The sequence below is a fragment of the Episyrphus balteatus genome, chromosome 2 (assembly GCF_945859705.1).
Source record: "Episyrphus balteatus chromosome 2, idEpiBalt1.1, whole genome shotgun sequence".
NCBI classification, from domain to species: domain Eukaryota; kingdom Metazoa; phylum Arthropoda; class Insecta; order Diptera; family Syrphidae; genus Episyrphus; species Episyrphus balteatus.
The window spans coordinates 55,380,317-55,407,998 of record NC_079135.1 but is presented as its reverse complement, the minus strand read 5'-3'; the positions used below and the strand labels follow the sequence as shown (position 1 = coordinate 55,407,998).

Below are 27,682 nucleotides of genomic sequence, written 5' to 3'. Positions count from 1 at the left end.
TTCCTCACCTAAACACCTTGGATGTAGTCCTGAAGATCAAGCACCAATTGAAAGTCCGGCTATCTCTTCTGTTGTTCAGCGCTTTGGCGAAACTTGGACTCTAACTGATTGGAACAAACGGATTCAAAAAATTGAAAATTGCAACGAAAAACTTTGCACCTTATTCGTAACAACATCCTCCCGTGCAGTCAATATTAAATATATCCATAAAGTATTTAATAATTTGAAAATTCCAATAGCTAACTTCGTTATACTAAATAAATCGAGTCCAATCAAACTGAAGCTGACTATCCCATCCAAATATGATTGGCTAGTCACTAACTTCGACGGGACTCCATTACTCTTAGGAAAACTTACTATTAAGAAATGGGTTGTAAAAAATAAAATCATCCAAAACAACTGGAGCTTTAAAACTAATCTTTTCCCAAATTTCTCCCACTCTTCTATACCCAAATTTTCACCTTCTCAATCAATCCCAATGAAAAATAAGGATTTGCATACTCCTCGAGAACCCCACACTGAAAAACCCTACAGCTCCAAGCAAAAAAGAGTCTCCTTCCATATCCCAGATTCACAACACGCACCCACCCCTCAAACAGCTTTATCTAAACCACTGTATCCCAATTTCATACATTCACATACTCTTAATCCTGCTCCTCTCCTCACATCATCATCTCCTCCGCCTTGTCTTCCTTCTACATCTAAAGCCTCTTCTTCAAAAAATTTGCCCCCTACAGCATCTCTATCTACCAACTTACTACCTTCTTTTTCAAAAAATCTACCCCCTGCAGCTTCTCCCGCTAGCAACTTACAACCCTCTGCCACTTCATCCGACTCAACATCTTTTCTAGATCCTCTCTTCCCCCCAGTTGCCAAACTTACAAAACATCTCATTGACCAAAATGATGATGGCCCTTATGTTCTCTCTCGCTTACGTGACCAACGAATATATTCAAATATTCGACTATATCTTGCATACCTTCACAATAAAGAAGACAGTGTAATCGTTAACGGCGTTACAAGGACAAACTTAATAGTTTCCATCAGCCAAGAAGGTCTCCCTACAAATCCAGTTGATCTCAAAAAAATCTTTGTACACTTTCATGAAACATTAAATCTTACCTCTTCCGATGTTGATAACGATCTTTCTGCCTATGCGTCGTATGTCAATTCAAATAGAATATCTCACCTCCAAAGAAGTAGGGCTGACCATAGTAAATTTTTTCGTTCCTAGCTCAACTTTAACGTCTCCCCACATACAAAATCCTCAACCTATCCCTATCACATTTTACTACCAAAATGTGAGAGGTCTTCGGTCTAAAACTCAAAGTTTATTAAAGCAATCACATGCTCTCCCTTTCGATATCTACGCTCTCACCGAAACCAACCTTTTACCTAGCATTAATAACCAAGAGCTATTCCCTTCTTATTTTAATGTGTACCGCGATGATCTTAACCGACTTTCAACTGATCCCCCTTGCCGAGGCGTTTTACTTGCTGTTAAAAACACATTTGACTCATCCCTTATATCATTCTCTTCATCACCGAACATTGATTATTTATCAATTAAGATAAAACTTCCCCGCAAAGCACTTTATATAATTTGCTGCTACATTTCGCCTGCGCAACCCATTGAGTCATATGACATAGCTATTGACGCTGTTGATCAACTAATAACACAAGCTGACTCTCAAGACGATATCCTTGTTTTCGGAGATTTTAATCTTCCCCACTTAAAATGGAAAGCGTCTGAAGATCAATCGCATTTTACTGCCTCTAACCCTTCCACTGCAAAAGAATGCCTTTTCATTGATCGACTGACTGACTCTAGCCTTTTCCAGGTTAGTAGTATTTGCAATTATATGGATAGACAACTCGACCTTATTTTCTCAACAGACCCTATCAATTCCAGTGTATCACTTTGTACACTTCCTCTTTCAATCATTGACAATTACCACCCACCTCTCTTTCTCTCTATGTTTCAGGAGTTTCCTATACAGAACTTAAACATTTCAACTCGTTCGTTCGACTTTCATAAAGCAAAATTCCAAGAAATAAACGAATATCTTAGTAGAGTCCCTTTTAACTTTGCAAAACAATCTGTAAACGATACCACTGCTACATTGTACGAGGAAATTTATAATGCAATTTCTCTCTTTGTTCCAATTACACAACGTAAAAACTCATTTTCATCTCCTCCTTGGTATAATCAGAGATTACGTTCTCTGCGAAATAAGAGAAATAAGTTGTGGGACACTTTTCTTCGTACTCGATCAAGTGCGGATTATTCTAACTATCTCGGAACTTATCTCGCTTTTACTGAACTCTACAACTCCCTTTACACACGGTACCTTATTGAAACCCAAGCCAACCTCATTAATGACCCTAAGACATTCTATCAGTTCGTCAACTACAAGAAAAAGTCTGATGGATATCCAACATCTCTTTCCCTTAACAACGAAACTTCAAGCGATGCTCAACACATCTCAAACTTGTTTGCCACATTTTTCAAACAATCTTTCACAGACGATTCTTTTAAACCAGGTGAAGCTTATTTTAAATATTTGCAAAATTTTTCATTCGGGCCATTTCTCCCAGATTTCATCGAAATAAATCTCATCGAAGATAAACTGAATCAACTTGATGATGAATACTCTTAAGGACCAGATAAACTCCCTGCCATTCTTCTTAAAAAATGTTCTCATACTCTCTCTTTCCCGCTTTATCAAATATTTAAGTTATCTTTATCTCAAGGAGAATTCCCCCAGGTATGGAAATCATCTTTTATAACTCCAATTCACAAAAAATGTGCAAAAAATGACGTTAAGAACTACCGCCCCATTGCTAAACTTTCCCATATACCCAAAATTTTTGAATGCATCCTAAACGAACTCATAAGCTTCCGCTGTAAGTCACTTATATCCCCTATACAACATGGGTTTCTTAAGGGTAAGTCCACTACCACTAACCTCATTGAATTCGTATCTTTTACCCTTTCAGCACTTGAGGCTGGGTTAGAGGTCGATGTTGTCTCCACCGATTTCAGCAAGGCCTTTGACAAAATTTCCCACAGCCTAATACTTTTCAAACTTACTGCACTTGGTTTCGAACCTATATTTTTGAAATGGATATCTTCCTACCTCCAAAACCGTTCTTATAGAGTGCGTTTCAGAAATGCTTACTCTACCCCCTTTCTCGCCACTTCGGGGGTCCCCCAAGGAAGTCATTTAGGCCCCCTCCTCTTTATTCTTGCCATTAATGACATCGATATGATCATAAAGCACTCCCATATCTCGTTGTATGCTGACGATACTAAGTTTTTTAAAACAATATCATCGGTAAATGATTCAAAACTTATTCAATCAGACCTTGACAGCTTCTCAGTTTGGTGTCTTAAAAATTGTCTCGAATTAAATGTAACTAAATGCCAATCAATGACCTTCACACGTACGCGCATAAAATCTCCTCCCCGTTACTACCTACTCCACAATGAACACATTCCCATTGTTGAAACGATTCGAGATCTTGGTCTCATATGTGACCGAGAACTCAATTTTCTAATGCACATCGATAACATGATACACAAAGCCAACTCAGCCCTCGGTTTTGTTAAACGATGGTCCAAAGAATTCTCTAACCCTTATGTGACTCGCTCCCTTTATATAACTTACGTTAGACCCATCCTTGAATACGCCTCTCAAGTCTGGTCACCATATCACCATGTCCACACAGCCAGGATCGAAAGCATTCAACGTCGCTTTCTTTGCTTCGCTCTTCGTCACCTACCGTGGGACGATCCCTTTATCCTCCCTCCCTATCAAAATCGTCTCCAACTAATCAACCTGAAAACTTTAGAAGAACGAAGAAAAATAAACGATATTCTATTTATTCACCGACTTCTCACCGGATCTGTTGACTGTCAAACTCTCTATAATTCCATCTTTTTCAATACTAACCCCCGAAATCTGAGAAATCCTCGCCTTTTTTATTTGTCCTCCCACCGTACATCCTATGGATCCAACGAACCCCTCACTCGAATGTTGCAGAGTATAAACACCAACCTTGACTATTTTGATTTCAACATCAGCACGTCTCTTCTTAAACACCGCCTTCTTAACTGTCCCGATCACCCTCTAAGTTAGCTATAAGCATTGAATAATTATATATAGAAGTGACACCGATAGTTTCTAGCGCCACAGAATTTTATTTTTTTCGGCAATTAGATGTACTAAAAAATCCCCAGAGAGAATGGAGCTTGTCCTAGAAAATTATGTTTCCAAAAATTTGTTTTTAAAAAAGGAAATTTCACTAATACAAACCTAAGGAAACTAATATCAAATAAAAATAAATTGTATCCACACGTCGACATCCTATAATAGAAAAAAAAATAAGGAAATTTAATTACTCACACATAAAACATAAAACAAATATCAAACAAAAATAAATCGTATCGACACATCAACATCCTATAAATGAAAAAAGAAAATAAGGAAATTTTACTCATACATACAAAATTACACAAATATCAAACAAAAATATTGAAAAGTTAGTTGACATTATAAAAATGTATCCATAGTAACTCAAAACTAAAAACAAGAATTTTTGTATTAACGACGAGAATTTCAACAAAATTAAATATTATTGTTGTATATCCTAGGCACGTTATAGCTTATAGGGCATGAAAGTTACCCTAATTTCAATAGTCCTAATAGCGTAGGTGACAAGGTGATTGCTTTTTACTTTTGCTCTCTGAGTTCGTATCCCCACAGAGATTGCTATTTTTTTATATTATATTTTTTTGGCAATATTATGAAATGCGTAACAATCAGCGCCGTTTTTTGCTGAATCGAAACTTAAGCATTTAATTACAACATAAATCCTTATGTCACAGTTTACGCCGAAGAAAAAGTAGAGCATACAAGTTTATGTTCAAAATAAATTATTTAAGGTTCGTTTCAGCAAATGGCCCTTAAAGAAAAAAAGAAAAGCGTTAAGAAAAACTCAACGTAATATTGAGAGGTAAGAGTTCAAACCAATAAGTCGATTTCGTTCAAACTTTTTGTTTAGGTATTTTTGATTTCAAGTAGGGGAAATTGAAATTTTTTGACGAAGATGGAAGTTTGCGCCAAAGAATTCTGAATAAGAAGTTTTATTCACCAAAACTTATCATTAGTAAATTTTATTTTCTACGTGCCTTACCAATAATCAAATTTAAGGCTGACTTAAATATTTATCTGAATTATACATATTTAACCCTACCAATAAACAATTTAATACTTAGGTACAAGGCTAACGCTCATAGTTGAGTTTCATAACCATAAAATTTAACCGAGCTTTTAACCTGAGTTGTTTTATACACTAGCCCAAAAAGTTAAAGGAACAAAGCAAAATTCGTGATAGCTCCAAAACAAGTACCTATTCGATTTGATTTCTTCTACTTAGATAGATTTTTAGAAAAAAAAAATTTCAAAATTCAAAAATAAAATTGGTATGCAATTTCGTAGAAATTACTAATCAACATTCAACTAAAATGTAAAAAAAAAATTAATGTCCCGTTTTCGAAAATCTGATTTTTCAAAAAAGTGTTCAATTTAATTTTTCTTTACCTAATCCAAAAACTATTATTTTTCCAAAGTTGAAATTGAATTGGTAGTTTGGCAGAAAATCAGATTTGAAAAAAAAAAGGTTCTACGGTAGGTTAATAATAATTTTTAAAAATTTCCATGATTGCCCAAAAACTATTATATAATTTTTTTTAAACAAAATCACTGGTACCGTTTTCGAGAAAATTAAACATTTCCGAAATTGGTAAAGGTATGACATGTATCGTTATTTTTGTTAAAAAAAAATTAGTTCTAAAAACCCCTCTGGAGAGTCTCCAAAAAATGTATTCATACCAAGTTTGATGTTAATCGGTTGATCCGTTTAGCTGTAGATAGACAGACTGACAGATTAACCAAAAAATCTACTACTAGTAGACTACCACCTCCGATGGAACAGGGCTATAGTTATGCCATGTCTGATTGTTATCTCAACTTTTTGTTTTGTACAAATGCATAACTTGACTATATAGTATCATGACAAAATAAAAAGCATGTAAGAGCTACATTCTTTTAGTTTTAGGATATTAGAACCAAATATTTTATTTCAAATGGTAAAATAGGAAAATCATTGGAACTATCCAAAAACCACATTTTCTTACATTTGCGATCAAAATAGTTTTTTTTTCAAATAAACTCAAATTTTTGTGAGTTTATTTGAACATTTTATTAATAAATAACGTTTAAATTTTAGATAAAAAATTAAAAATAAAGAAAAGTATCCAAAAAAGGTACGAAAAGATTTTCTTCAAAATATAACATTTTATAAAAACTTTAAATTTTCATTTACAACCGCAAATTTGAACAAAGCCGTATATCCAAAGTTCTTGTTCTCACACATAAATCATTTTAAGCAAATAATCGAGGTAGTTTCGTATTGCATTAAAATACTTTGAAATATGTATTAAAATACTTTAAAATAATGTGTAATATGGCCATATTGTATGAACTTGATCCTTACCTAATCTTGCATTATACGGTTTAAGAAAATAGTAAGTATATGCCACAGTGCATGTGATAGGTAGGTAGCATATGAACTACAACTTTAGCCTAGATGTTTTTACAAAAAGCACCCTAATCAAAATTAAATAAACTCCTCTATAATAAAAGAAAATCTTCTTGTCGTTAATAAAAACAGAAAAACAAAATCCTTTCAAATATACAAAAGCATCAAACATTCAAAAATAAATGTTTGATTCAAAATATTACAAAAATTAAAAATAAATTCAATTTGAATATTACAGAAACAAAAATAAACAAACACACTACTAACACAAAACAAAACTAATACAAATACAACAAATATAAATAATATTGTAGTTGTGGTTACTTAGTAACCAAAAGTCCTTTTCAGGAATTTTTCGGCCATCGAATACACAATCCTAAAACGATTGTGGCGCCACTCCTGTAACGATTGTGGCTCCACCCCTCAAACAAAGCGGATTTTTTTTCCGGTGTCACTTCTATATATAATTATTCAATGCTAATATATCACAGCCATATTCACTTATTATTGTTTGAAGGCAAGAAAAGTTGTTTAATAGACCCTCAATGTTAGAGAAGTAGCACTTAATATTATCTAGTTGCTAGTATCTAACACGTTCTTCTACCATTTTTATTTTTCTTAAAAAAACTGGACAAAATGTTGTCTGATGCTGCATGTCGTGTGTCAACTTGTTCATCAGAATTTTCATTAAAAGTAACACAGTTAGTACACTTGTATACATCATTGGTGCAGTCTTTAACATCATGATTTCCCGCGCATTTCATACATGTTTTTTGTTTGTTCAATATTTTGAAATGTGGTTGTATCCACAACAGTTATAACATTTAAGCACTCTTATATATTGATAAACACGACATCTATCCCATCCAATATTTAATTTTCCCATATTTAAAATATTAGAGCTGGTAACACTATTTAACTCAATTATTGCATAATATTTTTTTGTTTTCTGCGAGAAATATATCTTGACACATTTCATTTCACTATCATCAATATGGTTTTGACATTTAATGGCTTCAACCCTTCAAGCAAACAGGTCCGACCTCGGTCCGAATCCGCTCCGCCTGAGGCGGAGCTGAGTCCGACTTCGGATCAGAAACTGGTCCGAAGGCGGCTCAAATTAGTATGGAAATTATAATCACCGCGAAGTCGATTGCATATGTATTGGTGTGGTGAAAATCTCCATTCCGAGAAAACGGAGCCGAAGGCGGACCTGAGCCGGAGCAGCGAAAACCTACCAGAAAGAGGAATAAGAAAGGGGTGACATTTCGCATTTGCGACCAAAAAAAGAACAAGATTTATTTTTTTTTCACTGAAACTGTTTTATTTTTTATTTTATTTTGGCAAACGAGATTTTCACAATAAATACAATATAAAATACAATACATTTTTTTCATTTTATTTCATTTGATGCTGCTGCTGTTGTTGGTGTTTTTTTAGATACCCAATCGCATGTTTCACCTTCTAGATTTTTCTTCATCATTAGAGATTACATCTACAACACAAGAAGAAACAACATTTTAACCCAAACACTTTGAGCGATATATAAAACATACCTTTTTTGTTTTCCATATTGTTTATAATTTAATAAAATTGTTTATAATTAATAAACTAACATTATACAAACAACGACACGAGACACGACGCGACCAAACACTTCAACAAAAAAAATAACAAAATGACGCTTTGGCTCTTGTTGGCCTTGTCTTTCTTTTCCTTTTCTCATTTTTCACCACGATTCTCGTTCGACTTTGTGTTCATACACAAAAAGTTGCAAGTGTGTGAGTGCAAGCCCGATTTTCGCGGTCTGAGGTCGGAGTTTCTTTGTTGAACTCAGTTTTCTTGCTTGAAGGGAAGCAAGAAAACTGAGTTCAACAAAGAAACTCCGACCTCAGACCGCGAAAATCGGGCTTGCACTCACACACTTGCAACTTTTTGTGTATGAACACAAAGTCGAACGAGAATCGTGGTGAAAAATGAGAAAAGGAAAAGAAAGACAAGGCCAACAAGAGCCAAAGCGTCATTTTGTTATTTTTTTTGTTGAAGTGTTTGGTCGCGTCGTGTCTCGTGTCGTTGTTTGTATAATGTTAGTTTATTAATTATAAACAATTTTATTAAATTATAAACAATATGGAAAACAAAAAAGGTATGTTTTATATATCGCTCAAAGTGTTTGGGTTAAAATGTTGTTTCTTCTTGTGTTGTAGATGTAATCTCTAATGATGAAGAAAAATCTAGAAGGTGAAACATGCGATTGGGTATCTAAAAAAACACCAACAACAGCAGCAGCATCAAATGAAATAAAATGAAAAAAATGTATTGTATTTTATATTGTATTTATTGTGAAAATCTCGTTTGCCAAAATAAAATAAAAAATAAAACAGTTTCAGTGAAAAAAAAATAAATCTTGTTCTTTTTTTGGTCGCAAATGCGAAATGTCACCCCTTTCTTATTCCTCTTTCTGGTAGGTTTTCGCTGCTCCGGCTCAGGTCCGCCTTCGGCTCCGTTTTCTCGGAATGGAGATTTTCACCACACCAATACATATGCAATCGACTTCGCGGTGATTATAATTTCCATACTAATTTGAGCCGCCTTCGGACCAGTTTCTGATCCGAAGTCGGACTCAGCTCCGCCTCAGGCGGAGCGGATTCGGACCGAGGTCGGACCTGTTTGCTTGAAGGGAATTAATTGATCTTCACTAACTGTCTCACTCATTCCCACTATATTTATGCATGGATTGCGATGCTCTTGCACTCTTGTGTCATAATCACTCATTTTTGTTTTGATTTCTGATTCAATTACTTTGACTGATTGTTTATCACATTTTATTAAAATACCGCCACCTTCAACATTTTTCATTTCATCAATTTTTAATTTCATATTAGTTGGATTAATTATGTTTTTATATCGACTCTAGTTTTTTCATTGTTTTGGTCACATTTTGGTTTAATTATAATAGTTTCAGTTTTTTCTTTTAAAGCTTGAGCATAAGAATGTTTTGAATGTGTGGAACATTGACTTAATATATATGGACTGCTAGAAGCATATTCAGGTTGGTTCCACTTGTTTCTTGGCGATACTAGCGCCCTAAAAAAAAGCGGAGAAGAATTGCAACATTTTTGACGAAGTGCGAAAGGAACAAATATAGAAAAACAGAGAAAGCACTACCTTTTAACGACAGATGTCATTCACTAAAAGTTTCCTCTTTTCGCCGTCTAAGGTTATACCGCTAGTAGAGCTAGAAAGATGTGGAATCATTTTTTTTCAATTTTTGTATGGAAAAGTCAAACGACTAGCAGTCCATATATAGTAGGTCAATGGTGTGGAAGATGTTGCTTTCTCGTTTTTTATTTCCGCGACACTCTTTTTTAGTTCATCATTATTTTTTGCTAATTCTTCAATTTGTTTACTTAGTGCACATAAGATATTAGGACAATCAGAACACATACATTTTATTCTCGCATTGGCTTTCAGTAAATTATAGTCAAATTTACTCAATTCAGCACATTTAATATGGAATATTTTTCCACACATTCCACTACATATAACAAAATCTTCATTACGGCTTATTCTTTTGTTACAGTCTTTACCATAAACAAAAAATACCAAGACTGGAAACTTTCGTACGTCTTTCCCCCCAAAACCCTTTTGTGAACAGTGTTGTCTGTGAATATATGTGAAAGCCACCACGTTGGTAAATGACGTTAACACGCACACATTTATAGATTCACGACATTCACCACACATCCAACACGAACACAACGATAGGTTCACGACATTCACCACACCTCGCAGCTTGTAGGCAAACGTCAGTTGACCGCCGAGTTTCCAGTCTTGGTATTTTTTGTTTATGGTCTTTACCACTACAGTCTTCCATTTTCACACAGATCAAATAAGAAAAAAAAAATTAAACAAAGCGTTAGAATGCAAAAATGTTAACTTTTTATTTCGATTTTTTTTACTGATTTTCAAATGAATTTTAATATTTCAAAAAGTGCTGACGATGGAGAGTACACTTTTTTATCAGTTTAATAGTGTTTTATGAATTTATTTGAACTATTAATTGAAATAAATATAAAATTCAGAAGAGCAAAAATTTGAATGTTCCGTTCGATATAACGATACATCCGTAAAAAAAAAAAAAAAAAAAAAAATGACGTTTGGAAGGACAAAATGTATTTAACTAGTTTTGCTAGCATACATTTTTATATCTGTTTGTAAAACATACATGAAAAATACAAGAAAAAGACGAAAGCGAAAAATATGACAATTCTAAATTTTTGTTGTGTCTGCTGTTTTCGGAACATTCAATATACAGTGCTGCCAAGATTTCAGGTTAAGCCCCGAGGCGTTTTTTTTTGTCCAGTTAAAGGCTTGACCACGCCGGAGGGTACATGCGGTAGCGGTACAGGTAATTGTATGAAAAAAATTCCACATCTGAACGTTGATGTGTCAGTTTGGAATTTTTTTCATACAAATACCCGTACCGCTACCGCATGTACCCTTCGGTGTGGCCAAGCCTTAAGACCGGTGGTAATAAAAAACACACCTAATATCAAAACCAAAAATCCAATACAACTTGTTAATTTCGGTAAAACTTCTATAAATTCATTAAACAAGCCTATCCGAAAAACTAGTTCTTTTCGGTTAAATTTTTTAACAGTATTTAAACAACTTATTAGAAGTTGTTAAAGAAGTTCGAACTTCTATAAGAGCCAGTTGTACAAATATTTAATCCGTGGATCAGCAACTTTTATCTTGTGAAATCTGTAGTAAAGATGAGTTTTAACACTGGTTCAAGGTCCATATATGTAAAAATAGCCACATTCATGCTTGAACCGAAGTTGACCCGCAGCTAATCCGCCGAAATCGGCGGGTTAAATTCCTGAACCAAGGCTGACCAACGTTTGTACAACTGGCACTAAGCAATTAAATTCTGAAGCAAGATCAATACAAGATGTTTAAAAAGTAGAACCTGCGAGATTTCAATTTAAAGAAGCTGTTGTGTTAGTTGGGTATTTAAATAGTCAGACGGAGGAAATTGGGTATGCCGAATACCAAATATGAAAATCATAAAAAGATTTTTTGACAGATTAGATTTTTGTATGGAAATTCATAACAGAATAGCAGAATGAAAGATCTCTCCGAATATGCCCAATTATTTCCCAGTGTTGAGTGCAGATGTACCCTTAAATAAAAAAATTAAAAAAACTGTTTGTATTTTGTTCCTTCTGTGAACGCGTATCAGAAAAATATATTATACCTTTCTCTATTTATATTCTCCTTGACTCTTTCTTACCAATGCATTAAATCATGAATGTAGCTGTTGCTCTTGCTCCTCTTGCTTGTTTTCACAGTTATATTCATTTGTTCTTATCTTCCCACACCGACAGTAAAAAGTTGCTGAGTGCACAGCTTGCATTTTCCAATTTCCTTCACCTTCATAATTTTGATTCCTGTGCAAAGTGTGTATTTGGATTCAAAGAAACTTAAAAACAAGAAGTTCAATTAGAAACCTTTATTAAAAAAAAATTTGTTGCTAGCTTCTTGACGAAAATATCTCAAAAATTAAAATGCCACCCAAGAAAAAGACAAATGGTTTCATGGTTTTCACATTTGAATGGAAGGAAAAATACGGAAGACACATGAGCCTTTCTCAAGCAACGACAGAAGCAGGCAAAATCTGGGCTGTAATTTATTTGTTTGTTTTCCTAGCAAAAAATGTTTTGTTAATTAAGCGCTTATTTGCAGACTATGACACCACAAGAACGTGGCCCATACAATGAGAAATCGAAGAACGACAGAATATCGGCCAAGAATGCAAATGACAAATTAACTTGCACTGGAGTCCCACTCCAGCAGATCGAAAAGGCAAAGCTAGAGGAAGAACAGAATATACGATCAATGAAGAAAAACATTGACAAAATTGTTCGCGATAGTTTGAAAAGAAATGGTAAGTGCTTTTGTAGGTTTCTTTTTTTTTTTTACATAAAGTGGTCCTGATAACTCTAATTTTATTTTAAAGCTTTTCCAATTTTTACCTTGATAAATATTTAGGTTGCAGGGAACTTTTTTCTGTATACTATAATTAGCATGGTCATGGGTTACCTACTCGATTTCTTTTGTTTTTTTTTTAATTTCAATGAGAATAAATGAATTCTGTTTAAAAGGTGTGAGCTTTTGTAGTAATATAGTCTGAGGAATATTTTCTACCCGAATTCCACTCATGGGTATTGCATACGTCACAGTTTATGTTAGGTGCATATTGTATGTAAAATAAGAATGGAAAGGGGAAACCTACTTACAGTGCGTGATGGGAAAGAAACAAAATGTACAAAAATATATAGGAACAAAATATTTATATATATTTATATAGGTTGAAAGGGCATCAATCGTAGATAACATGAATTTTTTTTTTTTCTAAAAACCATCCCCGGAAGTTGCTGTGACAATTCTTAATTTTAAATCATGCAAAACTATTTTCAGGAAAGTCAGATTATTGTCTTGGTTTTAGTTCTCTAAGACCAATCATCGAAAAATACCTTAAGAACATGAATCATAAGCTCAGATTGTTTTTTAAATGACCCTGTTTGCTTGTTTGCAAAATGAACATGATAGAATAAGATCCCACAGCAAATATCTAAGTGGATCTTGATAATAACATAAGAAAATCCATCTTGTGGCAACAATTTTAAATGCTATCCTTAAGGGGGGGTGGCACCACTACATAAACGGCTCAACGTTTATAAATTGGTAGATAACTTTTGGATTTGTAAAGATAATTGATAATAAACAAGGCCTTATAATTTCTAAATTTAAGCAATTGTAATTTAGAGAGTATAAAAGCGATAATTTTTGTCGTTGTTTTAGTACGACCTATTTGTTTTGAGTTTGTTTCTCAGTCAGACTAAAAATTTTATTTTTTAAATTCTATTTTGGATTGAGATTGAATCAAACTACGGAGTAGAGCTATTTTAAAGAACTAAAACATTGTTTTTTATCGAAAAAAATTAATCGGAACTGATGCTATTTTTCTAAAATTATCAATTCTTTATCTAGCAATTTATAAAATTTTATAAACGTTGAGATGTTTATGTGGTGGTCCTACGTCCTACGTCTGTGAATGAATAAATTTTATTGAGGCTAAAATAACAAAAAAATAAAGTATTTTTTTTTTTACAAAAATTCTTAAACTTAACAAAATTACCGACTTATGATTGGTCTGGTATAATATTTAGTACAATATTCAGGAGATAACATGGAAAGATATAATGTTCCAAATAACATACAACAGAAATTAGTAAGACAAAGTGTTTGCTCAAAATTAACACATAAATATTTTAAATTTGTGCTTAAAACTAGGGAAGTAGGGAACAAACCAAAATAAAATTACAAAGGAATTATATTATTTTACAGTTAATTTTTTTTGTTACAGTTAAAGTATGTAGTTTTAGTTAAAGATTTGTTTTTACTTAATGTTGTACAAAAAAAAAAAAAAAACAAAACAAAATTAAAAAAGAATAATATTATTTTACAGTAAATTTTTTGTTACAAATAAAGAAATGTTGTTTTAGTTAAAGATTTGTTTTTACTTAACGTTGTACAATAAAAATACTTAAAATGCAGTTAAAAAAAATTGTCAAGAATAGCAGTTATAGTTGTTGTTTTAGTACGACCTATTTGTTTTGAGTTTGTTTCTCAGTCAGACTAAAATTAAATTTAAATTCTATTTTGGATTTAGATTGAATCAAACTACGGAGTAAAGCTATTTTGAAGAACTAAAACTTTGTTTTTTATCGAAAAAAAAAAAATTAATCGGAACTGATGCTATTTTTCTTGACCTTGCAATGTTTGAACAGGTGCAACTAATGCAAATATCAATATAATTCATCAAAATAAAAAGTATTAAGAAGGTCAACTCAAATATTACGATCTTGATTTTTTTCAAAAAAATTATCAATTATCTTTACAAATGCGAAAGTTATCTAGCAATTTATAAAATTTTATCAACGTTGAGCTGTTTAAATGGTGGTCCCACCCCCTCTTAATAGAAAAGGTCCACATTCTCGTTCTGTGAATAAAAACATTCAAATTCTTTAGTATCAACTCAAACTACTTTATTTATTTTATTTTTTTTTTTTTCAATTCGTTTAATAACAACGTGACAAAAAAATTACTTATAAAGTCTGACAAGAATTGTCTGAGTCTTTGGCCAAGCATTTACGTCAGGATTTCCTCAGTTGCTATTCTTGAGCTTAAGTTAAAGAAACGCTTACGTTTTCTTAACGTATAGAGTAGCTGAAGTGGCCAAACGCAAGAGCAAAATGTTCACTTGAGAAATTTTTTACTTGATTGACGACTCTGAATTTCGCTCTTAGACCCTTATGGATCCATTTTGATACCACAAAAGACTAGCAAGTTCATACTGTGGGTGCATTTTGTTTTGAATTTATTTGGCCCTAGCGAAGTATCCTTTGGAGCGGAAAATTCTCCGATTTCATACGAATTATGCTTCGAGGTGTGAATCCGACAGGTAAATACTCTCCGATTCGTACGAAATCCTCTCCGACAAATACCTCCCTAGGGACGATTGAGTTTGGTTTATACATTTGATTTTGTTTTCACTTCATTATTTAAATATTCATTTCCAAATGTCGACGTGAAAACAATATTATTTAGATATTAAGAAAGTTTTAGACGTTTGTTTTCATTTTTTCACAGAACAAAAATCTGTTTTAAGGTGAAAGGGTGAAATATCGTCGGCACAACGCCAAACCTCGAATCTGCATTTTTGGACACTTTCACTTGCGTTATCGGTCCCTCTATTCACTGTGTGGATCCCAATCCTCCATCTGTTGCCTAGAAGCCTTAACTATCAATTTCCGTTGGACGAGTTTCCATAAGATTGCATTAGTTTCCAAAACTTTGAAGCCGTTTTTCTCAAAACTAAAATTTTGCAGATTCGTGGTTTTGGCCTTGTGTCTACGATATTTTCGATTAACTTTTTTCACAGAACTTGTTTTGAAATTCTGTATTGTTACTTTTAAAGTACAAAAAATTTTCGGGCTTATCTGAAGACGTAGGCTAAAAAAATAAATGAGAATAAATCAAAGACAATGCGCTAACTTTAAATATGCAATAAATCAAAATCGAAAATTTTGTAGCTAGGGCCTTTACGAGATTATGAGCAGTTATCGGTTACCTTCTTTGGACAGAAAATGGCTCGTTTCTTTGCTAATTTTTTTTTTGTGTCTCCTATTACAATACCATGGTGATGGACGGCCTTAATACAGCTGATTCAAAATGTTATCTGCAATAATCTTATGAAATCTAAATGTATTGCTGTAAACTACAATTGCAGAACTGGCGGATCAAAAGTACTACTTTATAATGGTAAACTATTTTACGAAGACCCTGCAAGGCGGCGTATATCTACCAGCTGAGGTTTCCGTTTGCCAATTTTCACTTAAGGATGGTATTTGCCGCAAGTTTCATTCATTTGTTAACCCGGGTAAGTCTTAAAAAGTAGATCTCGAACTTGTGAATAATTTAATTATAATATTTCAATCCATTTAGGTGTTACTATTTATGGGCACAGTTATGAAGCACAACAACATTCTGACACTACTCATCAATTGCCATTGCCACCAAATGCAATGGGGGAGCAACAATTAGGAAAGCTTTATAATTTAATTTTACATTTTATAAGACCAGATGATGGTGGAGAATATCCACCTGTTTTTACTAATGTGGAAAGCATGCAGATTGTTGAGTCTGCAATGAATTTTATAAAGGCCGATGCTGGAGCAAATAATGTGGATTTAAAGATTTATTCCATTCAGTATCTTTTTTTTACACTCAAAGAGGCAACATGTGAAGTTGGAGAAGTCGAAAAGCCGGCTTCAATTTTTGTAACAGATGCATATTTTGATCGTGATATTTTTGAATACATGGTTGGCATTGCTTGTGATGTAAGTATTATACAAATTTATATTGTGTCTTGATTGTGTATTGCTAGTATTTTGAGTTTTCTTTACATCAGATTTAGAAGTATTATGTATTATAGACCATTAAACATAATTTAGGCTTTATACGGTTGAATTTTGAAAAACATGACCCCTATGTAAGATCGCAAACAAAAAACTAAAGGACCACAAAAAATTCATGATTTTTGAAAGTCAGTTTCTCAATTATGAAAAAAAGCTTGAATAAGCTACATTCTTTTCGTTTTAAGATTAGTGGCACATTCATTAGAAATATTACATCATTAGAAATATAGCAAAACCAAAATTTTCAAAATTTTTTCTTATTTTCCTTCATAAAGAAGTGGAAAATTTTTTTTCGGTTGAAATGATTTAGGCCTGTAAAAGTAATAATCACTTCATCATAAAAAAAATGGTTCCTGGATGTTTCTAATTATTGTGCGATTATGCCACAAAAAATTATTTTTTTTAGAAAAGCTTAAATTTTTTTTTCGTAAAGTAAGGATGCCATCAGATAGTTCTCAGTAAATACTACAGAACCTCATCATTAGTTTTATTTTTAACAGTGGGCATGTGCCGTTTTTCCTTTGCACCCTTCACATTATACCGTCTATGTTTTTGAAATATAGCTGTGCAGTTAATGCTCGATTCTACACAAATACCAAATTCAGCTTTATTCCATAGCTCAGCTCAAATGTTTTCGGTGAAGAGATTTTTTCAATTAAATTTAGCAAACTTTTCTCCATTTGAAATAAATAGGCGGCAGAATTCAGGTTCATGTGTTGCAATCTCTTCGAAAAATTTACTGGCCTCCGTTTTTGAAATATTACCTCACAAATTTGCATCAAAACTATTTCTGGTGCAAACGTGGTAGTTTTTTTTTCCATACAAAAAGTTGTGATGAAAAAGCAAAGCTCTTACTTAACTGAAGATAAAAACATAAAAAAGAAAATTGTGTTTGTTGTGGACTATTTAAAATAAATTAAGATTAAATTTCATAACAAGCCAAGCCATCAAAATTGTATTAAATGTTTAAGCTTCTTTTCAGCAAACAGCTCGCAGTATTCAAGAGATTCAATGTATTTAATAGTGATGTGTATTTTATATTGATTTATTGTGCTCGAGCATCTACTGTTAAGTTCTTCTGGCTGCATCAAACTCCTTTTCTTCTTTAGAAAAAAGGTATTTGAATGCACTTAAAATTACTTGGCAGTAGATACTGGAGCCCAAAAGAACACAGCTATTATAGTTTAAAAAATGTTTGTTGTTTTAAAATCTTCAAAATATGTAATTCTTAATTTTCGTTTTACTTTTCAAATAGTTTCACGAAAAAAATGACAAAAGTAACTATTGCACACTATCGTGTGTTACTCGTTGGTGCTACATGTTTTCCGAGTATATGGCGCCGGACTTAGCCATTAAGTGTATTCCTGGTCGCCATCTTCCATCAAACACAAGGATAGAATCATCCGTAGCAGCATTTAGCGACACCGAATCGTTTGTTTCAATGGGCAGTGAATCGACTTATGCTACAAAAGCTTTGTCTGAACATAGGACCTACTATGACGATCAAAAGTCAACTGTTTCTAGTCGCGGTGCCAAGTTCAATAATTATGATTTCCCCGATTTGACAGGACGGCCCCGCAAAAAACCACAATCACAACAACAACTTCATGACTATAGCTCCTACATGGATAAAGGTGATGATTCAGTGGTGAATCACTGGGCAGACCGGTCACGGCGAGTACCACCTCAGCCTGACAAATCCGAATTTAAAATTGATGTCTCAGAAAATAAGAGTAGATTTACGGATCTGAACGATACGGACACAGAAAGCACAATAAGTTTAGGCAGAGGGCGTATAAAAACTAGCTTCGGAAGAGGTAATAATAGCGATGCTTTATCAAATATCTAACATTTTCTCACTGTATGTTTTATTTTAGGAAACTCATTTTCCAAATAAGATATTAAATCAAAAACCGAAGTCAAAAACCTAAATGTTGTGACATAATCTCCTGGAGTTTCTTTTTTTTTTTACTATTTCGTACAACATTTCAAATGAATTATTTTTCTTTTAAATAAAAGTAAGATCTATACAAATTTCTCTCTCACATAATGGAGTTGTTTAGCAAATGTTTTAAAATCAAGTACAAGTTGATGATAAAATACGGAGAATGTGATAGACTTTTTGGGCCAAAGTTCAAAACTTATGTTCATCAAAACAGTGCTTATTTTCCCTTAAAATTAAAATGTGTGTTATGTATGTTTGAACTTACAATAAAATAAATTTAAAACTATTTATTCTTTTTTATTTATATCGGATAGGCTCTAAGTGCGCGTATAAAACGAAATTCAATTAAAAATTTTACAATATAATCCAATATATATTTTCTTCGTTATTAAAAATTTTACTTAATTGATTTTCGATTTCAAAAACCGGTGGTCAAAGTTTCCTTATTTTTAAAATCAAAGAAAAGTTTTTTTTTTTTTATAAAAATGTTCAGAGTTTTAGTGTAAAAATCGAAAAACCTAGTTCAAAAATAAATTTTTTTTTCTTATTGGAAATTGTAAAAAGAGCTATTTTTTTTATTAAAGGTCGTTTCAAATCAAAAGTCCCATGGAAAATTGAGCAAAAATTAAAAAAACTCATTCGCTCACTGGAAGGAAGCATTTGTGAGGCAGCTGAACTTTTTCTAAAATTACGATAAAATAAAGAAGAACAGTTCTTGATATCCCTATTTTAATTAATTCATCCGTCTGTGAGATTCACTGGGCTAGCCTCAGAAAGCGGAGGCAAGTCTCCCGGGCTTGCATCACTCCATATCCTCGGGCAATACAAAAAAAACATACAATTATTCAATTATTTATCATTTGAAGGCAGTTGGGATAACTTTACCGAAGATATTGTTATAGGACTAGGTGAAGATGGACCAGAAATGTCCAGTTTATATGATAGCAATTCATAACTTAAAATTCTATTCCCACCTTTTCATTTGTATAATTGGGCAATAAATATCTTATTTTTATTTTTCAATTATTTTGGAGTCATCACCATAGAAATCATTAATAAACAAATTCAGATTTTTCGTTTGTTTATTTTTTTCTCTAGCATTTCTTTCATTCAAACAAGCATGATTTGTTGTTATTTTTGAGTTGATTTGTCGCAATGAGCCAATAAAATTGAGTTTTTTGTTTATTTGTTCTCAATTTTATTGGAAGGGAGAAAATAAACTCAGAGTCAGGACTTTTGAGAAAACAATAAACAAACGAAAATTATGAATTTGTTTATTAATGATGTCTATGGTGATGACTCCAATATAATTGAAATAAATAAATAAAAAGAAGTTTTTTACTGCTCAACTATAAAAATAAAAAGATATGAATATAATTTTAAAGTATGAATTACTATCATATCACTAAACTGGCTATTCTGATGCATCTTCACCTAGTCCTATAATAATATCTTCGGTAAAGTTATACCAACTGCCTTCAAATGATAAATAATCAAATAATTGTTTGCTTTTTACTTGCTCTATAGGGCAAGTATTGGTTTCGTGTAGAAAAAAAAAATCGAGGTTTTAATCAAAACCAACATTACGATGATGGAGAAGATCAAAAAAGTGGTTTTCGTCATGCCGTCCGTCGGTCTGTGCGTGTGTGCGTCTGTGCGTCTGTACGTCTGTGCGTCTGTGCGTCCATCTGTACATCGAGCTAGGGCCTAAACGGGTGGATGGATTTGCTTGAAACTTGGTACAGATGATTTTTACGTAATTCCCTAGGTCCGTTTTTTTTATTTTTTTAATATCTCCAATTTAACGCATATCTCCCATATAACGTTTTCGAGGTATTTCAAATTTCTCGAAAACGGCTCTAACGATTTCGTTTAAATTTGGTGTGCGCAGTACTCTTATTGATTCCAACAAAACTGCGTTTTTAGTTTTTCTCAAAAAATGCCAAGAGCGGAAATATGGCGTTGCCGTTTTTCAAAAATTGACATGTTTTTTAAGTCCATATATTTCATCAAAGCATAAGTCAATTTTTTTCAAAATTTACAGACATCATAGGTATTGAAGTGTAAAATGTAAAAAAAAAATTAAAAAAAAAGTTTTTCAAAAAATTTTTAAAAAATTGAATTTTTTTAACTTTCGATTTTTTTTTTGTTTTTATTTTTTTTTTTCTTCACAAAATCTTAAATTTCCAATAGATATTTAAGATAAAGATGCTTTGAACTACAAGAGCAAGTACGTGCGACCCAGTCGTGCATTTTATTTGTATTGCCCCCGGATATGGAACGATGCACGCCCGGGAGACTTGCCTCCGCTTTTTGAGGTTAACCAGCGAATCTCACAGACCGACCAATTAATTAAACAAGCGTTATCAACAACTGTTCTTTATATTTTTATCGTAATTTCAAAAAAAAAGTTCAGCTGAGTTATAAATGCTTGCTTCCAGTGAGCAAATGAGATTTTTTTATTTTTGCTAAATTTTCGATGGGACTTTTGGTTTGAAAAGACCTATGTATACAATTATGATCGGTCTAATTTTCCATATTGTAATATTTGAAGATTTTCGAAAATCCATTTTCAACTCAATTTGTTTTATTTTGAGTTGAGTTACAAAATTTTCCATGAAATTTAACTGACAAAGCTCAACTCAACAAAACTCTTTGACCAATTCTGAACCATTTACTATAGGCCGTTTCAAATCAAAAGTCTTGACTCTGAGTTTATTTTCTCCCTTCCAATAAAATTGAGAACAAAAAACTCAATTTTATTAACTCATTGCGACAAATCAACTCAAAAATGACAACAAATCATGCTTGTTTGAATGAAATAAATGCTAGAGAAAAAAATAAAAAACGAAAAATCTGAATTTGTTTATTAATGATTTCTATGGTGACGACTCCAAAATAATTGAAAAATAAAAATAAGATATTTACTGCCCAATTATACAAATGAAAAGATGTGAAAAAGAATTTTAAGTTATGAATTGCTATCATATAAACTGGAGCCATCTGGTCCATCTTCACCCAGTCCTATAATAATATCTTCGGCAAAGTTATCCCAACTGCATTCAAATGATAAATAATTGTATGTTTTTTTGTATTGCCCGCGGATATGAAGTGATGCAAGCCCGGGAGACTTGCCTCCGCTTTCTGAGGCTAACCCAGTGAATCTCACAGACGGATCAATTAATTAAAATAGGGATATCAAGAACTGTTCTTCGTTATTTTATCGTAACTTTAGAAAAGGCTCAGCTGCCTCATAAATGCTTCCTTCCAGTAAGCGAATGAGTTTTTTTAATTTTTGCTCAATTTTCCATGGGACTTTTGATTTGAAACGACCTATAAGAGAATCAGCTGCCAGTTATATTGCCTATTTGATTTTCAGCGAGCTGAAAACTTTTTTCTGTTGCAAGTGTTAGCAAATAAAATTATTTTGACGTTTAAAAATGTATTCGTATTCAATAAATAAATTAGGGAAGTCATTTTTTTTTTTACTAGTTAACTCAAATTTAAATAATTTCAATTTTTGTTTTATTGAACATACTATATACAATTGACTTAAGCTTAACTTATTTCTAATAAGATACATTGATTGATATAAAATTTGTTGGCACATATGGGGCCTAACCTTATACAATGGATAAAAGATAAAATAGAAATAAATATAGTACATGAATAGGCTTAATTATTCCTTATTTCGTGACCTTTTTGAAAGTAAAGTAAATTTTACTGTTTCGTGGGCTATAGGTCTTGCTTGTATTTTCTAATGGTTAAAGTTCGTACCAGTCGACGTTTCGGGTATGGATATACCCTTCTTCAGGACTCTATTTAATTAATATAAATAAAAAATCTTAAATATATAAAACCAAACTAAAATATCTATACTTACAATATTAAAAACTTTTAACCTCTTAAGGTTTCCCAAAAAGTGGTTTGTCAAAAACTGCTTAGCTTTTTTTATATCAGTGATATTTCAAAAAATTCAATAATAGAATATCTTGAAAAAGACGTTTCACATTATTGAAATTTCAAAACAATCAAATTAAAAATTTCTATTTGATGAAATTCAAAAATTTGATAAGAAAAACAAAAACAAATCCTAACAAAAAATTCAAGTTAAAAACGTAGATAAAATCTAATCTAACATATTTCTTTGGACAAACTGACTATAAATATTGCTAAGTCCCTCACAATCTGATCTCCTATTAACAGTATTATCTGTATCTAAAATATGTAACATTTCTAGCAACATTCTTTTACTATAGTGTTTCTCTGTTTGTAAAATGTCTACGTTATTAAAATCTGGCCTATGTCCTTCATCTATACAATGTAAAGCTAAAGCTGTTTTTTGAGAATGCCCACTATGTACATATATCTGATCTATGTCCGGCAATTCTATTCTTAAGTTTCTGCATTGATGTACCTACATAAACTGAAGGACAGTGGCTTGTTCCATCACCTAAGCATTTTATTTTATATACAATGTTTGATTTTTCGTTTTTGGAGAATTCACCTTTTAAATTTGAAAATAAAGAAGTTCTTAATGTATTTGCTGATTTGAATGCTAAACGAACGTTATCTTTATTCCTTATAGGTGCATTTAACATTCTATTCGAAAGATTTGGAATAAATAGAACACTTTTGTACGAAAACTGTAACATTAGTTACTAAATTTGTCTGAACGAAGGGATTAAAATGTTGATTCAATAACGTTTTTATTATATTTAAAGGAAATGAATTCGAAATTAATGTGTCCATAATTATTTTAATGTTCTTTTGACGAAAGACAATGTCACTGATATCCAATACTCTTTTGATAAAATTTTTTGCTGTGTTTATAATTACTTGGTTAGGCTGTTTGGAATTGTAATTTATAAGTCGACCTGACGATGTTGGTTTTTTATACCAATCAAATATAAGTTGATTATTTTTTCTTATTACCATTACGTCAAGATATGGAAGTTCTCCATTATTTTCATACTCAACTGTAAACTGAATTTTCGGATGAAAAGAATTTAAAGCAGTTAGAGTAGAATTAACATGACTAGATTTTAGGATTATAAAAATGTCATCGACATATTTTGTTATTATTTTTGGCTTATATTGAATATTATCAAAAACCTCATCTAATAAAGCTTCCATAACAATATCTGCTAATATTGGTGAAGCAGGACTTCCCATTGGAACTCCTTGTTTCTGCTGATAAAAATGTTTATCAAATTCCAAATAATTGTTATCAATCACACAAAAACGTAAAATTTCCAAGAATTTTATTTTTGGAATTCTGGTGTGATCTTTGATTGTATCCCAACTTTTTTCAACTAATTCTAGTACTAATGGAATGGGAATATTTGTAAATAATGAAACTACATCAAAAGATACAAGAATATCATCTTGTTCTAAAATAATTGGAGAAACTGTTGAAATAAACGATGAAGCATTTTTAACATTATATTTTGAATTTAGAGTTATGTTATTTAAAATTTTAACAATGCATTTAGATTTTTATTTATATTAATTAAATAGAGTCCTGAAGAAGGGTATATCCATACCCGAAACGTCGACTGGTACGAACTTTAACCATTAGAAAATACAAGCAAGACCTATAGCCCACGAAACAGTAAAATTTACTTGAATAGGCTTAATTTTACAAGTCTGCTGACTAGGTTATCCTCGGGGTGTTCCGTCCCGGTTGTCCAGGGGCCCTATTTTGTAAAACGATTATTGTTAAAACTACTTCGTTTTCGTTGAAATGCGACCACGTTTTACGATAATCGTTTTACTTCAACGATACTCGTTAATCTTTACGGCTGCCATTTACCTATCGTTTAACTTTCGTTTTCGTTCAGCTGTAACAATTTTATTGCGTTTGCTGGTAGAATTCATGTGAGTCAAAAAAAAATATTTTTTTCGGTCTAGTTTGGCCAAACGACTTTCTCGTTTTACAAAATCGCTCTTTGTCGTGACTATCGTTTACTTCAGTATCGTTGACTTGCCGCTCGTTTTACGTAAAAGACCCCCAGTTGTGGTATTGATTATGGTGGGTTGGGTGGTATGGCATTTAGCCGCGGTAGTAGGACGACTGCGTATCGGCGTAAAAGTAAACTACTTCCTCGTTGTCGGTTGGGATTATGTGCTCATCCAGAATATCCAAAGCACTAAGGTATCTGGGTTCGGGATGTCGTTGTTGGGTTCTCATGCTTCTCATCAGCTGATTGGGGTGGTTGGCGATGCTTCCGACAAGTTTCTTTGCAGATTGTAGCAGATACTTTTCCAACGTCATGATGTTTGCTTCCTCGTAGAGTCGCTCGTTGCTGTAGTATTTTTGTCGCTGTCTCAAATTTAAATAATTAGGACATGATTATGGCAATTCATATTATTTTTAGGTGCTTTTTCTGATTTGAAGAAAACGCATTAGCCCTTTTTACAGATGCCAACATGTTAACGGGTTCAATTGTTCCTCTCCGATTTAAAAGTTCAAGTGATATAATGCTGGAAGAACCCACGTCCTTCGTCATCATGTTGACGATTTGTAATCGTAGCCAAAAAAAACTTCGACAATCATGAAGAACCAATAAATGTAAATGATGAGCACAATTGAATCGTAAGTTGTAAGAACAGAATAAGTCCATTTTGCAAAATTGTTGGGAAAACGTAAAAAAATTAATAACTTCTATATTTTACTGTTTTCAGATGTTTGATCTTCAGATAAAAAAAAGATTAAGTGGATTTGAGTCGAACGAGATAAAAATTTTATTTCTATCGGTTTCTGGTAGACAGGTATAACGGTTTAAAAACGGACTTATTCTGTTCTTACAACTACCGTTTGAAATTTCACCTAAAAGCCAAATTTTGAATGAAATAAACGTATAATTTATTTAAACCAAATTCGGCTTATTGTGGCTTGATGACGAAGGTCAACGCTTCCTATTCCTAAATTGTAGTTTGTGATCATTTTCGGCAGCTCTACATTTATTTTTGCTTGCGTTAAACGCCCTGAAAATAACTACTTCTGTGATTCTAACAGTATTCAACTTATTTCTATAATAGTCAAACTAAGAAGTGAAATGCTCCATTAAATTATATTCCACATAGAACTTGAAGGTAGTCTTTTGTCGTTTTCAATTGGTAATCCGCAAGAGCTCTCCGATCCCAAACGTCAAAAAATAGCCAAACGCAGTTCTTTTTAGTTTTATTTTAAGTTTCATATCTTTGTATGAGTTTTTTTTTCACAATCTCCCTTAGTAAAAAATTAATTGCACCAATATCACCTTCATCACTTGAAGCTGATTTAAGAGGGTAAAGGGCCAACTTATAGAATTCATCGCATCCGTTACGTCGACAGATTTAACTGACAGCTCGATAAAATACACACGTTCTTATGAGAACCGACCCATAAAACGCATCCTTCGAGTCCGTCATGTTCTAATAAGAACCTATGTATTTTATCGGGCTGTCAGTTGAAAACTTTAAAGTGTAAATATTAAGGTAAGTTTTTGTTGAAATTTGAATAAGTATTCGTTCATTCAAATTATTTCGGTTGGCTCCCTGTGAAATAAAAATGTAAACATTTTTTAGTATCATTTTTCTCGTTTATTCTGAATCATAGAGACATTTTTGTCAATTTAATAAAAGTAAGTGATTTGGAACAAACAAAATAAATACAAGAAAAATACAGCAAACATTCATAACTTAATAATAATAAATAAATAAACATGGTAAAGTAATTGGAATTTGAACCGACAAGCTATCTAGTGTTGAAAGATCACATGAAGACAAGGATAATTTAGTATTCTAATTGGAAGGTTCATTGCCCTCTCGAAGTGCTCAAACTTATTTAATTTTATTACGGAACTTTTTAAAAAGGAAGATTTTTAAAGTTTAAGTATGGAATTTTTGTTTGGAAATTCAATAACGAACTCAATTGTTAAACTCAACTTTGTATCACAAAATTAAAGTTATGGATACTTTTCATACAAAAAGGAAATAAATTATTGATGGGTTAAGTATTTTACCATACAGAAACTGAATTGAATCAATAGATGCAAAAAATCGGCTCATCCAACATTTTTAAAGTATAGGTTTTTTAGGTGTACAGTCAACTTCGCTTTACTGCACTCCGCTTTACTGAAAAAATCAGTTAACTGAAACAAGAAATTTAATACGGAGCCTTTTCCAATACTTTCCTTGCAAAGTACGTCAGCTCCGCATAACTGAATTTCATGAGTCTGGATACTTTCAAGTTCTTTAAAACTTTTAATTTATTTATTTGTTTTTGTTGTTGAAAATACATACATGTTGAACATACATAGTTTCAGTTATCCGAAGTTCGTTTAACTGAAAGCTCCGCTTAAGTGAAACAAATTTTCTGCAATTTTAGTGTTCCAGTTAAGCGAAGTCGACTGTACATACATTCAAAGACATTGAAAAAGTTAAAAAATATAAGAAAACAAAGGAAATTTCTAGCTCGATTTCGAATTGGTATTGATTCCAATCTCTTTGTCTTATTGCACTCAAATCTTTCACCTGTTAGAGTTTGGCGATTAGGTACCTTCATACTCCAAAAAGTTTGTCAATATGTATTTTATCACAAAAAGCTTAAACTGAGTTATTCGTTCTTCTTCTGATTTCACACCCATTTGTTTTGTTAAAGCAAGTACCATATTCTTTTTCTAATAAAATAATTCGTAAGTTGTATAAAATAAAATCATTCTTTACCTTAGGACTCAAAAAAAAATTAATGAGAATCAAATAAATTATGCTTAATGTATAATTGAAAAACTATAATAATATTCGAATGTAATTACTAACTAACTAGCACAATTGCAATATCGTTCATAATAAATCTACAAACCGTAACTATTCCATAGGTCAGATTCAACACAAGTTAGATATTGGACAAAGTAGCTGTTTTATAAACCCCTATTGGTTCGTTAGCTGATAAAACTTTGTATTATTGTTTTATTTTTTATTAATAATAATACAAATCTGGTGATTCAGCAACCTACACAGTTATTTGTTTGAAGTCACTTTTTTTTTTATCTAACTGGAGTTGAACCTGATCATTGATAAGCCTCTTCTCTTATTA

The 27,682-nt window shown here is 32.3% G+C and overlaps 1 protein-coding gene and 1 long non-coding RNA gene across 2 annotated transcripts; one reads left to right on the top strand and one right to left on the bottom strand.

Moving 5' to 3' along the window:
- Window positions 1-11,969: 11,969 nt before the first annotated feature.
- Window positions 11,970-18,886, top strand: LOC129910485 (protein maelstrom). Its single transcript, XM_055987887.1, has 6 exons — window positions 11,970-12,296; window positions 12,358-12,559; window positions 15,968-16,117; window positions 16,183-16,577; window positions 17,911-18,472; window positions 18,533-18,886. The coding sequence occupies exons 1-6, from the start codon at window positions 12,180-12,182 to the stop codon at window positions 18,550-18,552; spliced, it is 1,446 nt and encodes a 481-aa protein (XP_055843862.1). The 5' UTR covers window positions 11,970-12,179; the 3' UTR covers window positions 18,553-18,886.
- A 3,389-nt stretch (window positions 18,887-22,275) lies between these two features.
- Window positions 22,276-22,677, bottom strand: LOC129908926 (uncharacterized). The gene is made up of 2 exons (XR_008771374.1): window positions 22,484-22,677; window positions 22,276-22,418 (listed from the first exon to the last, which is right to left on the bottom strand). It is a non-coding gene; the product is annotated as an uncharacterized LOC129908926 (long non-coding RNA).
- Window positions 22,678-27,682: the final 5,005 nt, after the last annotated feature.

What these genes read in the sequence shown, in the direction of transcription:
- LOC129910485 (XM_055987887.1), top strand. Translation starts at nt 12,180, where the DNA reads ATGCCACCCAAGAAAAAGACAAATGGTTTCATGGTTTTCACATTTGAA. An exon ending in TCATTCATTTGTTAACCCGG is followed by an intron (nt 16,118 to 16,182) that starts GTAAGTCTTAAA and finishes CAATCCATTTAG; the next exon opens with GTGTTACTATTTATGGGCAC. An exon ending in TGGTTGGCATTGCTTGTGAT is followed by an intron (nt 16,578 to 17,910) that starts GTAAGTATTATA and finishes CTTTTCAAATAG; the next exon opens with TTTCACGAAAAAAATGACAA.